At 30.8% G+C, this 15,243-nt stretch overlaps 1 protein-coding gene across 1 annotated transcript in view; it reads right to left on the minus strand.

Annotated features, from left to right (window-relative positions):
* The window catches only part of LOC134727779 (uncharacterized), a 437,528-nt gene extending 427,570 nt beyond the window's left edge, over positions 1-9,958 (minus strand). Inside the window, exons 1-2 of the mRNA XM_063592166.1 lie at positions 9,732-9,958; positions 2,688-2,906 (exon numbers count right to left, since the gene is read on the minus strand). Of these exons, the coding sequence (XP_063448236.1) occupies positions 2,688-2,790 (103 nt within the window). The 5' untranslated portion in view covers positions 2,791-2,906; positions 9,732-9,958. The remainder of the gene's footprint in view (positions 1-2,687; positions 2,907-9,731) is intronic.
* Positions 9,959-15,243: the final 5,285 nt, after the last annotated feature.

The following is a 15,243-nucleotide window of genomic DNA, read 5'->3' on the forward strand; positions in this document are numbered from 1 at the left end:
AGTTTATCAATGATTAAACTCAAACATAGGTTTTTGTTTTGGACCCATTGAACAATAATGTGGACCTATTTGAAAACGGGCCTCAAAATAAAAACAATCTCGGTTACATTAAGCATATTAACATAATAGAGAACCCCAATAGTGCATTTGTTTTATGAAATCTAACACATTTTTCTTTTGGACCATTTGGACCTCAATGTGGAGCAATGTAAGAAACGGGTTCCCCAATCCAAAGAACTAAATACACGGTTAGATTTATCATATTAAAGAACTCAAAATAATCGAAACTTTGAAGTCAATAAAGGCAACAGTAGTATACCGCTGTTCGAAATTCATAAATCGATTAAGAAAAAAAATCTGGGTAACAAACTAAAACTGAGGGAAACACATCAAATATAAGAATAGAACTACGACACGACAGAAACACACAACATTAAAATAAAACACACACAGACACGAACTATGATTTAACAATTGCCGTTTTCCTGGTACAAGACATTTTAATAAAAAAAAATGTTGGGTTGTACCTGGTTATTTGGCATGCCAAACCTCCCGCTTTATTGGTAATGCTAGATGTAACATTAAAATGACAACATTATATGACAGGACTGAAAATATAGGACTGAGAAACACACGAAAAATAGCTTACAAAAGTCTCAGGTTTTAGATTTAATACGTCAACTTGCGTTTCGTCCACACAAGACTAACCAGTGACGCTCAGATGAAAAAAGTTCGAAAGCCAAAACAAGTTAAAAGTTGAAGAGCACTGAAGACAAAAAGTCCCAAAAAGTTGTGACCAATACAGTCAAATTTTCTGCCTGGAATAAGAACATCCTTTATATTTGAATCATTCATACTTCTGCAAACAGTAAACCTGATTGAAATGTAATTTCGAAGCCTTTTAAAGCTTACTATGCGTTTTGGGCTTCTCATTGTTGAAGACCGTACGATGACCTATAGTTGTTAATTTCTGTGTTATTTTGGTCTCTTGTGGAGAGTTGTCTCGTTGGCAATCATACCACATCTCCTTTTTTATATATATTATTTGTTCCCATTTAGCTATACGGTTAGGGCTATTACCCCCTTAATCGATCCAAATCTTTATTTTGAGATATAAAACCTAATGAAATCCATACACTTTTACACAACTAAAAATGTCCTGAAACATGAACAAATGCTTTGTCATCCCTTTTTGACCCTTTTTGTTCCCTAATTCCAAAATAATTGGAAGAATAAGTTCAATAACCCTGAAAACCAATCATAACCTTAATTTTAAAGTTTGGAACCTTGTGGTTCAATTTCATAGAAATTCATACACGTTTACCTAGGGGACCCACTTCAATACTTAATTGATATGGTTTGTCGTTAGGGTTCTGATACTCCAATCTTGTCATATAATTTTGATTATGAAAAGTACAACTTTTGATATATTGCGTAAGTAGACAACCATGTAGCTATTTCCCGTGTTGTTTAGGTGTCGTGTGATGTGTTGGAACAGTGTAATACCAAAGTGTGAAAAGAGGAATTTAAAGACAGTCGAAAACGCAAGGAAAGATAATCGAGAAATTATTACTTCTGCTGGAAGCTCATATCTGTTTACTTGAGTTATGTTTACTAACGCATGTTAGGGCGAGACATTAAGCAAATGTATGTAGACGAAACGCGCGTCTGGCGTGTAAAATTATAATCCTGGTACTTTTGATAATTATTTAGCTATGAAAAAATACACACATTTCATTTAACAAGTAAAAGGAACTTTATTTATCTTATATCTCTATTATAAATTAGAAAATACGTTGAACCACAAACGTCAAAATTAGTTTTTCGCGTAGTGGAATGAGCTATTTGTGGATTAATATAAATTCTATAAAACTTTTGGACTATTTTAAATCTCGGTCTATTTCAGAAATTAATTCGTATATCCTTTTGATTTTTTAACCATGTATGCTGACATTGCCAATGTGAAATTTTGGAATTATTTGTATAAACATTGAACGACAAAAATATGTGACGTATAAATTTTCTGACGTCAGACACGCGAAGCAATGAATGAGTTTTTAGTTTGATAGATGCTTGTGTGTTCTGTTAAATTGTTTCTTTTAAAATTGTAACACGATGATGAATGCTGTACCCATATTCTGTTTAGTGTAGGCATCCTTGTAAATATAACGGAATTTGTTGACACTGCCATACAAAGTGCGAGGTTTAGCGCTATAAAACAAGGTTTAATCCACCATTTTCTACATTTGAAAATGCCTGTACCACGATAGGAACATGACAGTTGTTGTCCATTCGTTTTTGATGTGTTTTGTTATTTGGTTTTGCCATGTGAATAGGGACTTTCCGATTTGAGTTTTCTCAGAGTTCAGTTTTTTTTTTGTGATTTTACTTTTCATCATATACATCTGAAAAATTTCCCTACCAATTAATAAGTTTTCAAGCTGGAAAATATGACCGATTTCAGCGGCATATCACATCAGCTTCTATAAAGGAATTAGCCTTTCCTATCACGCCTAAGGTTTGGGACTGATACTTATACTCATAAGTTGTCTGTGAACAAAATTTCTTCAGACGATGACGAAAAGTACGTCATACCATTATGCGACCGAAATTTTTTTTACAGTCGTAAGACAAATAAACTATTTGTGATAATGCCATTTTACAATTATTGAATACGATATGGATACCTGCTACTCGCGGTAATTTTGCATCTGTATCGTCCATTTTATCTAGGAGTTCCTTTGGAAATGATCGCTTTTTAACACCTGAAGTTGACGGTTCCTCTTCCATGTTGTTAGTAGTAACACAGCATTAATATATGTCACAACATCTTATGTATTGTCTTCTATTTCTCCATTTGTGCATGTATACACCTTTCTCAGCTATATTGTTATTGTCATTGCATACTGGAATAATAAAAACAATATAGAGCTTGTAATTTATTGCACGTAGACTCTGTAAAATTCACAAATGTAACCTACGTATTTTTAATAGAATATCATTTGTGTCATCAGTTTGATTGCAATCATAACGTTAAAAAAATTACTTTTATTTTTCAATTTGTTATTTGTTGCTAATTTCGAAAACTAACTTTTACCACATTTTTTTTTTAATTAAACGAATGTTGATACGTGTTTTAGTTTAGAATATGTATTATTTATACAAGTCAGTGTTCGTTAAAATCATTGGATTAACGTATGTTTCTCAGAACTTGTGGTGTTCCGTCCAAAACATAGTCGTATGACAAGCCGTAAAACCAGGTTTAAACTATAATTTTTCTCAAACTTCTTGTATCAAATCAGAATATATCAGATGTTATCACATTGCCCGTTTCTATGAATGTATACGTTTGTTTTTGAAGCAGTTCGGTGTTTATTTTATTCCATTGGTGTTCTATAGTTGACGTGTTTCCTTGGTTTTGGTTTGTGACCCGGACTTGTTTTTTCCTAATCGATTTGTAACTATTGCACAGCAGTAAACAACTATTGGTTTCATTTACAGGAGGACATTTTGTATAAGGGACAAATTTGAATTTGCTATACAATCCTCTTATCGAAGTTTAACTAATGATAAAAATAATTACACAGAAATAACAATGTTTTTGGAGATCAATTTTGAGGGCGTATTAAAGTAAGCTGAAAATAGATTAATTCGATTTTCAGAAATTTAACAGATAGAGACATCATAATGTAACAAACACGAGAAGGGAAAAGAAAAACAAATATTTCAAAATAGCAATGATGAAAAAAAATATGATGTCTTACAATTACACAATTGTTAAATCGCCAAATAATTTTAAAATGTATCTAAACATTTTCTTCAATTTTCGTATTTTTGTTGTCGTAACTAAAATCCCGTCACCTTTTCACGAATGTGACCCACAGAATGACCGAATTAGACTTATAACCGGGTTTTTACACCACGGGTGCCACATGTGGAGCAGAATCTGTAAACCTTTCCGGAGCACCTGACACCTCCCTCTCCCAAGTTTTTGAGTGGGTTCGTGTTGCTCAGTCTTTAGTTTTCTATGTTATGTCTTATGTACTATTGTTGGTCTTTTTCATTTTATTCAGGCGTGGAGATGTCAGTTTATTTTCGACTTTTTGAATGTCCAAATGATTTTTTTCGCCTCTCAGAAATGAACAATATTAAGTGTTTTTTCAAGAAGATTTATCTCTGTAACTCAATACTGTTAATTTCTCTTTTTAATTTTTTTAATTATTTTCTCCTTATCCCTACATTTATATTCTGCAAACGTTAAAAAACAAATGCAGCTTAAAAGTTAATGGACTGTTATTGACAAGTGTGTGTCATATCTGAATTCCTATTATGTTTGCTACGATTGATACTTCTTTGAGATTTGAGTTAAAATGTTTTATGTTATACTTTGTCACCTTACTTACTTAGTTTGGACTGCGATATTCTGTTTACTGTAATTCAAGCCCTTATAAAACAAAGTAGCTCCGAAATGATTAAAGAACTTAAATATGTTTTGTCCTTTCTTTCGTTTGTAACAAAAAGAACAATTAGAATAATTAAAAACCAATTGTTAAGAGAACAATTGAAGGTCTTTCCACCAAAAACAATGTATTTTAATACAAAAGTTGTAAAATTAAGTTTAAAATGTCATTTCAATTGTCAAATGATAGCTTATTGTATGCTGATTCAAAAAGTATATGGTTTCTATACAATATTTTTTTAATAAGGGAGATAAATTATTACTTCCGGTTTGAAAAATGTTCCTTCCGATAATATTTGAAAATTTAGTTGACTCTGATTAAAAAAATATCTGGTTCTTTATACTTTTATATCAATAAAGTTAAAAAAATTGCTACTTCCGGTTTACACAAGGTCACTTCCGGTTGTTTATTTCAAGGTTAAATGGTTTGATACCTATTGGCAAAGGTCTCATTGCTTTATCATGTATACTTATGAGGTAAAAGCAAAGGTCAAAATCTAGAACGTCAAATTAAGCTATGACCTTGAGATCAATTTCAAGGTCATAAACCAAGGACCTCAAATCAAAAGACAATAGGTCTTAATTATATTTGGTTAATCAGTTATATCACCATACATGTATTTTTAAATACATGAGGGGAGAAAACTCACATTTACGTTCAACATAGCCTTGCAATCAAAATTTACGTGTAACGACATGTCGTAACTTACAATTTAGAAGAAAAAAAATTGTCGATATCTTATACGGTTTCTGGATATAAGTGAAAATAAGCCAAATAAAAATTAGAATATGACCTTGACCTTTGACCTTGACCAAATTTTATTTTTTTTTGGACCAAGGACCTCAAATCTAAATATCCTAGGTCTCTATCACTTATGGTTTACAAGATAGAAATGCATATCACTTATATCACATGCAGAAGGGGAAATAACTCTCATATGGAGCCTTCATATTGCTTCGATCAAAATAGGACAAATCATGCGAAGGATATAACGAGCAATTTTGTAAAATAAATTTGTCGTAATCTTTTACGGTTGCGAAGGAGTTGTGAACACAAGGAAAACAGTGTTTGGGGAGATAACTCCTATGAAGAAAAGTATTCGGTTACGCAGGGTAATTTCAAAAAGCGCATAAACTGTTCGATATCATATACCAAATATCTGAACCACATATTGCGAAACAAATATTTATCGCAAGATCAAAATTAGGCAGAAGAAAAAAAAAATAATCAGAAGAAGAAAAACAATAGGTCTTTCCACAGAAAAGTAGAAAGACCTAATTAAAGTACCATTTCCGAAATTCTGTACTTTTTGTAAAATTCTAAGGTCCCATCAAATCAATTATCATATGACATAGTATGCTATGACCTTCATCTGTTAAGTTTTATCAATATAAAGTGCGTGAAATGGCGTTCATTCTTATGACAGGGGGAGATATCGAAGGTTTTATATGTTACTGCATTTAGTATGCAACATTGTACGATACACATCTTTCTTTATCACTAGAATTGAAAGGACAACTAAATTTGATATGAATACAACATCATTTTTTCGAAACAATTCTTTTCTTTCTTTTGTTTTCAGTAGTACATGTACATACCCTTAAAGAAACCTACATAAAATTGGAGTGTATGATCAAGTTAATAAAAGAAAAAAATATTTTAAATGTTAAATTATTCATTCGTGACTGTAATGTAAAGAATAAAGTACGATCTGATATTTAATACTATTAAAATGTTTTAATGGGGTAAATAAACATTACCAAGTGAGGTACTTTGTTGGACTTTAAAAATCTTTCTATAACATTCTTTTGTTATGCATGTTTTTTTGCTATCGGTGAATTCCCTTACCTGTCAATTATTTCTTATTAATTTTTGTAAATGATCGTCTAGAGTTTATTACAACCTGCTTGTCTTTAAGGTAGAACAATACAAAGATTTTATAACTCCAACTCCCAAGTTTTGAAAATGTTGTAACTTTCTTAATAATGCTTGAAAAAATATAAAAGTGGTAGTTTTGGATAGCTAACAGATTATTCTTTCAAATAAATGCAATGTTAGTAGTATGAAACAATTATGTAACCAATTAACCTGTTAACTGTGTCTAAAATATTTCTACCAAATTTCCACTTTCAAATGAAATTAGCTTCTGGATAGGTATCCACAGAGGGTTAATTTTATTATATGTGGTTTCTATGGCCATTATCTACAAAAGAGTGTCTAAAATTTATGATAGAATGTAAAGAACAAATTTTACACCTAATTAAACATTATCTTCTTTAATGTGGTTAGGATGTTTACACTAATTAGATTTATGAGAGAATGGAATACCATAGAGACCAATGTGAGACACCCTTTTGAAGCCAATGATGTGTTGATTAAGATTTCGTTAAAATTGTCTGTATAGTTTAAGAGATGATAGAGCTAAATTCATTCAAGTGAACTAACCCAGATGTTGCCACTAATTACGTAATAATTGATTACATAATGACTGCATAATAAAAGCATTGCATTCATTTAAAAGATTGATCTTTTATCTATCTATATATACCTCTTTTATTATTTTCTATGCATTCATAAGAAAGTTACAGCATTTCAAAGGTTAGTGATTGGAAGTAAAAAAATCTTTGTATAATGCTTCCTTAAGTAACGTATTTTTAAAAATTTACTGTTTACTGCGTTTTGAGTCAATCATCAATCATATCTTCACTTATGGTAAACAATACAATGTAATGTGGAAAATATTACAATTCTACGTGATTAGAATCAAGTTTTTTCCTTCATAAATGCCTTAGATAAAAGTCACGTCGTTTATGAGTGGATTCAGCCACGAATATAAAAGACGACTATAACCGATAACAGGAAATAAATAAATGAGTGTTACTTACTCTTTAAATAGCAATTTGTTTTGATTAAAAGAAAAAGGGGATTGGGCATTATATAAATGTTCACTTTCGGAAATTTTTTAATAGTAATATCGGATATTGAATAAAATATTTATTTGCGTTTATTTTTCCGTCTTCAAATTGACACCTTATCATTGCGTTTTTGTAGTAAAATTAATGATATCATAACCACTCAAGACAGCTTTAACTGTCGAGAGTGCATAGGTATCATAATACACGAGATTTAGTGGTGGAATCTGTTTATCTAATGATTTTAGACAATATGCAAACAATATCTTAAAATCCTTCTTTTCAAACAACTTCCAAAAGATGTGTTCTTTCTTCTTGACGTCATTATGCATGATTGCCAATTGTCATGACGTCACAGACGCAATTTCAGGGGAAGTGAGAAAAGTTTACAACATAATCGATTTTTTTACCAATGAAGAACTGAGATCAAACGTAACTCACGTTAATTTATTAAAATAATGAACATTAGGAAAGGGATGAGTCGATAACTTTGCAGCTCGTCATTTCATGATCTTTCACGTAAGTGACAGTTGTAAAAAGTAAAAACACAAAAATACTGAACTCCGAGGAAAATTCAAAAAGGAAAATCAAAAATCAAAAGGCAAAATCAAAAGTCCAAACTCATCAAACGAATGGATAACAACTGTCATATTCCTGACTTGGTACAGGCATTTTCTAATGTTGAAAATGGTGGATTGAAGCTGGTTTTATAGCTAGCTAAACCTCTCACTTGTATGACAGTCGCATCAAATTCCATTACATTGTCAACGATGTATGAACAAAATGTTATTTGAACAGTTGAATGGTTCAAGCATGTTAATAAGGTCAATGCGTTCATTATAATGTGAAAAAAAACACGAGCGTAATGTGTGAATTGAGATATTATAATGGCATACGTACAACGAGAGACAAGGGTATGTCATGAGTAATGGTAGACTGATTATTGAAACAATTTGATTTATCATGCGTGTATTTGTACTTTAAAGACGTCCATCTGTGTCAATATCAAAGACAAAATTATGACGTGAAGTTTGATTCGATAGGTTACCTTATAAAAGTTAAAGTGGTATTCATGAGATGCAAGCAACTCTCTGAAATATGGGTTGTGGAATGGACTGGAAGGTATGTTCAATGTATCTGAATATAATGAAAAAAAATGATATTTTTTCTTCTTTGCGGACAATCTGTATAAATTACATTATACATTAGAATAAACTAATGTCCGGTAGAAGATTCAACAAATGCATTGTGGATTAAAAAAATGAGATAATTTCAACTTTTATGTATTTGTTGTAAGAATAAAGCTATGTCTTAACAAGTTAAAATGTTCATTACCCTAAAAATTAAATTATATACCATTCCCGTTTTTGTTCAAAGACAAAATAAATTGTCTGTCCAATAAAAAGAGGTATTTAATCTTTCACTTTATCTAGAGAGATGGTAAAGTAAAAGGTAAAATCCAAAAATACTGAATTCCGAGGAATATTCAAACTGGAAAATACATTACCAAATGGCAAAAATTCAAACCTCTAACACAAAATGACAAAGTTTACTCATAACAAAAAGTCTTACTGTAATCTTACAAGATTACAATACGGATCATAAGAATATTAAAATAATTTTTAGTTCATATCCCTGGTTATATATATATATATATCTCATCTCAATAGTTTACTGTAGAAAGAATTGTGGACAGAAAGTAAGATAAATTTTTAGTCAAACATTTTGACCCTCCGGTTGAATATTGTTTTTACAATATTTTTTGTGAAGATTGGGTTTCCAGTTGTTAAAGCTAACGCTCAGGATAAAATTCGATTACCATGGCCCAAGGCCAAGTGTAAATTTCTAACAATTCCATGGTTTCCATAAATTATTTCTTAAATAGACGGATAAGGGATATTAATTTTTTTCCTAATTTTCCTCTATTATGAATGATGTCAGGCAAAATCTTGGATTTCTAATATTTCGGTTCAAAGTTATATATACAGTAATGATTAATGGTAAAATACTTTGAGTGATATTTGAGTTCTATTTATGATAAGGTGATGTAGGGAAAAGGTCAAAATATCAATAGTGTTACAAAACTTTAAATTTTTCGAAAAACTAAGGATTTTGTTATCCCAGGCATATATTACCTTAGCTGTATTTGGCACAACTTTTTGGAATTTTGGATCCTCAATGCTCTTCAATTTTGAACTTGTTTGGCTTTATAAATATTTTGATATGAGCGTCATTGATGAGTCTTATGTAGACGAAACGCGCGTCTGGCGTACTAAATTATAATCCTGGTACCTTTGATAACTATCAAAATAAATACTAATGCATTTAATGAAATATTTTCTTAATATACAGAACTCACCAGTTTATCTTGTACAAAGGATCATTCAAAAAAAGTGTTTATGTATCCCACCTTTACAATCATTATACACATGTAGTCTGTCGAAGGACTTCCGAGAAATTGACACTTCAGCCGACAAGTTTATATTTACTCAAACTTGTGTGCACAGTTGTGTAAAAGCCTGAACATAAAATACACAAAACCCAGTTATTATCGATCTGTTTAAAGTAATGCGATATCTCGGGTAGATATTTTATAAAGAGACATTTTTAAAGGTCGTCTGTTGTCATAGCATATAAGTAATATTTATAAGTTTTCTGTCTAGTTTTATTTGTAAAAAAGCAGAACCTATAATTTCAACTATTTCGTCATTTTAAAATCTCTTTGTTTTCAAAAAATCTAACCGTGTTGGTATCTTTTTTTATCTTCAGGCAAAATCATGAATATAGACATTAAATCTCCAACCCTCATAACAAGGTTATTTTTGGGAAATATTATACTTGTTTAAATGAAACATACGGACGAAATAATATCGAATATATGTACTAAGAAAAACAGAACAATGTAAATAGCAAAAGTGTCCTGTCATTAATATGTAATAACTTTACTTTAATACATCCATCATGAATGCTCAGCATGGGGTATTTACTGTTAATAGCTCATTGTGAAAGATATCATCATTGTTACTTTGACAGAATTGTCCTCTTATAACCAAAACGACTCAACACAGTTATCAAATAAAAAACGTTACAATTATAGAATAATGAAAATATCCAGATACTTTCACACAATGTCTGATAAAACTTTAATTTTCTTGCTGCATTGAAGAACCATTGGTGACCTTTTGATGTTTTTTCTACCCTTGATCGGGTTGTTGTCTCTTTGACACATTCTCCATTTCCGTTCACAATATCAGGTTAGAAAAATTAACATATAAACTACATAAAAATTAGCAAATAAATGTATTCTCTATTGATAAGTCTAAATTATCATCAAACTAAGACGCAAAATCAATCAGATCAAATTAGATATGGTTATTCTTTTTTTTCAAAACTTGAGAAGGACAGGATTGCTGATGAGACAAATATCCACCAGAGTTCCAATGGCGTAGATATAAACAATAAAAGGTATCATACGGTATTGAACAAATAACAAATCATAACCGTATAGTTATATAGCTTTCAAACGGACCATTATGACAAAAGGTTACACTGCTGATTAACAGGTTCATGAATTGGATGAAAACGCTCATCTCCCTGCAAGTTTAAGACGTTCCTAGCACTGGTTCAAGCTGAATTCTATGCGAAAATAATTCAGATAAACTTTGTCAGATGTAACACTACCAAATATTGCTAAGATAGAAAGGGTATACACAAGACCATTATGGTGGAATTTATGATAGAAAGGGTAAACACAAGACCATTATGGTGGAATTTATGATTGAAAGGGTATACACAAAAGCATTATAGTGGAATTTATGAGAGAAAGGGTATACACAAGACCATTATGTGGGAATTTATGATAGAAAGGATATACACAAGACCAGTATGGTGGAATTTATGATAGAAAGGGTATACACCAGTATGGTGGAATTTATGATAGAAAGGGTATACACCATTATGGTGGAATTTATGATAGAAAGGGTATACACCATTATGGTGGAATTCATGATAGAAAGGGTATACACCATTATGGTGGAATTCATGATAGAAAGGGTATACACCATTATGGTGGAATTCATGATAGAAAGGGTATACACCATTATGGTGGAATGTATGAGAGAAAGGGTATACACCATTATGGTGGAATTCATGATAGAAAGGGTATACACCATTATGATGGAATGTATGAGAGAAAGGGTTTACACCATTATGGTGGAATTCATGATAGAAAGGGTATACACCATTATGGTGGCCTTTATGATAGAAAGGGTATACACCATTATGGTGGAATTCATGATAGAAAGGGTATACACCATTATGGTGGAATTCATGATAGAAAGGGTATACACCATTATGGTGGAATGTATGAGAGAAAGGGTATACACCATTATGGTGGAATTCATGATAGAAAGGGTATACACCATTATGGTGTAATTTATGAAAGAGAGGGTAAACACAAGACCATTATGGTGGAATTTATAATAGAAAGGGTATACACCATTATAGTGGAATTTATGATAGAAAGGCTATACGACATTATGGTGGAATTTATGATAGAAAGGGTGTACCCCATTGTGGTGGAATATAATATGCTTGGATTAAAATCATTGTTTTTATAAACAAAATTAAAAGAAAAATGTATTTATATCATTAATTTAGCAAAATTGTTTATACGATGTGAAACATTACAAATATTTTTGTATAAGGAAATTGATAAAACACAATATAATGTAACGAAAACTGAGCGTTCAGGCCTTAGTGTTACCCTTCAAATGTGTATCCCTTAGTGCGTTGTTATAAGAATGTGTTTTGTTAGAATGTATAAGTATATATGAAATAAAAGTTACAACAAGTTACCCTTCTTCGATATACTAATTACCATGAATGTTGGATAAAAAAAAACCGTAACGTGTCTTAAAGCAATGCGAATTCACAGTGACTGCCATAATTTGGAATAAGTTATGTTCGGTAATTAAACTTTAACATATTAATCTGTTGCAATAAAAAAAATCATAATATCTAATAAAATTTGTAGATTTAGCTAACTAAGTCCTTATATTTGAATAAAGTAATATTCGTTTTATTTATGGTGGAAAATTGTTGTAACGCTCAAAATGCTACAATTAAAAATTGCTCGCCGGTTCCTCTCTGCGATTACCATTAGATAACGCTGGTTCATTTCCCAATCAATCTATCACCAAGAGAAGATTAATTAATCGATTTTCTTTCACAGTCTTTTCAGAAATGATGAACGGTTCTTTATATAGGTATGTAATCATTTTAAACGTTTCAAATTTATGAAATTATATTCGTATATCAATGTTTTTAATATACCAATAACAAGTACTGAAATATATTGAATTGATACATTTTGTAATTATTCAAAATTATATCAGAAACGTAAACTTTATTATAAAATAATGAACCTGATAAGGGGAGAGAATACTCGCATAACTTTTTCGAATTGGCACATAATACAACGGAATGTCACTCTTGCATACAAATGGCACATCAATAGAATTAATTAACTATACAATCGTGCTCCACCTTCAATGATGATTCTAAATTATAATATATAACCAAAAGTTGTTAATCTATAAAGATTGAAGACTAATGAAAGCTTACCCACTGTAAAAATATTTCTTTGCAATTTTTTAAAACTTACTCAGAAAAATGCTCGAGCCACTTGACTTTCAAAGCTCAAAATTAACGTTTTTACACAATATTTGAATAAAGTAGTTAAAGATTATTCGCCTTTCAAAGTGTAAGACGCAATAAAAATCGTATGCTTGCACCATCCTACCGAAATACCGATTTAATTAAGTCCTGAACATTTCGACATTTCTTCGTATATTTACAAAACCGGTTTACAAAATCACAAGTACGTGTTAAGATCCGACTAAATACCTATTTCACGATATGGTCAGGTAAAGTTGATAATTAAAGGGAAATTCCGTGATTTTTTACTTATCATCTAACTATGTTCATCTTAACATAAAAAACACATTTGCAAAGTTCAAAATTTATATTCCTTCTAATAACGGAGAAAATCAAGTATTTGTAACTTTTTTGGTTGAATTCTCGAGTGGGTCGTGACGTTTTAGCCCGATTTATTGAATTCTGGGGAAAATATAAAATCTGTTTAACTCTGATAGCTTATCGACAATATATGTAATTAAAAGCGCACAGCTGACGAATGGTCGTAGTTATTAACCACAATATAAGAATGAACGAAAATGAATATGCATATACCGTTTTGTGTTGATTGAATTAAACTCCTATAAAATTATCTCTAGTAAATGTTTTCGAATAAATTTCATTAATTATTGTTGAGGTTTTTTTCATTAAATATTTATTGAACATTTTTACTGATATTGAACTGAAAATATTTCAGTTCTATTTACCGTTATTGTTTTAATAATCATTTCAATGCAACTAATGTGTGAACAGAGTGTGTATATTATTTTGTAAAGGTCACTGTATATTTCTCGGCTTGAGGTCAATTCGTTTACCTTGTAGCTATTTAGCCGCAGGTGTGAGTTCAAGCATACACAGGTATAAATGTTGTTATTTGGAAAGGATAAACAGAAAGGATCAGAAAGAGTATGCTGTCACGATGTTATTACACTAAGATTTAATACACGATGAGAATAAAGATACAATAATTAAATTGTGTAAATTTATTGAAAATAAAATTCAGATTCGTAATTTCGAAAGTGTATAAAAATAAAAGGAAACAATGTTTGCCATACGTTTATATTGGTTTGTAAGGTGAATACTCAAAATCGTTATTTGAAAATCCTGTTTGTGAGATGTAGATTCATTTCAATACAGAATTTATGTCTATATATTTCACAAGTGTATTATAACACGGAGAAGCTCTGAAGGTCCATTACTCCCATTTTGTTTGGGTGTGAACCATCGATGTTTACAGCAATATCAAAGAATAAGATGATGATGGTAGAAAGAACTATGGGCGCCATGTGGCAAATATATCATGCATATCGGACCATGAGTTGTCAATCTGTATGAAAAGATTTCCAATACAACCATATTATTGAGAAGGAATGTTTACATGCTATACTCTCGTACTGGTATTACAGGGTTTTTATGGCGTTCACCTTAGACACACATCTTTTTAACGATGTTTAAAAAAAAAGACAGAACCAATTTAATTTCATATTTCCCTATTTTTTAAATATAAGTAAAAGTCTTTTATCTGACAAGAATACCCCTATTTTGCGGACAAGTAATTTATTCTTATTTCTGTTTTTGAATACCAAGAAAGAAAATAATTCCGAAATTAATTTGAAACTATATATGCACATCCCTTGAGGATAATTAGTGTTCGTCCAGTGGCATATATAACAATTGTGATGACGAATTCCTTCCTTTGTTCGAGAACAATCTTATTGCATTATAAATCTGTGATTTTACTATGTCCACAACTTCAACTTCAATGAACCAAAGCAAAAGTTATACATCGACCTGTATTTAAATCAAATTGGTTCTCTTCTTCTGGTATACAATAGTCTATCGACATTCGATGATTACATACTGTTGGCATACGTGGACTAGTCTATTTACAAAAATCTTACCCCAATTTATTCAAAATATATGTTTTTTCATTATATTCAATGTATACATGTATATATTTTAAATTGCGCTATAGTTCCGTAACTTTCCCAGTCGTATTTATAAACGAATCGTCGGCAAGTGTGTACATTTTTTAAATCAATATTTCTGGTATGTTCCAATCTGTCCTTCACTGATAATTGACAATGAGTATACATTACATTTTCCCAAATTCACCCTTGACAAAAATATTTAAATAGATTTTAGTTTCATCAAATCTTCTTTTTTGGGTATTA

The sequence above is a fragment of the Mytilus trossulus genome, chromosome 8 (assembly GCF_036588685.1).
Source record: "Mytilus trossulus isolate FHL-02 chromosome 8, PNRI_Mtr1.1.1.hap1, whole genome shotgun sequence".
In the NCBI taxonomy this organism is placed as follows: Eukaryota; Metazoa; Mollusca; class Bivalvia; order Mytilida; family Mytilidae; genus Mytilus; species Mytilus trossulus.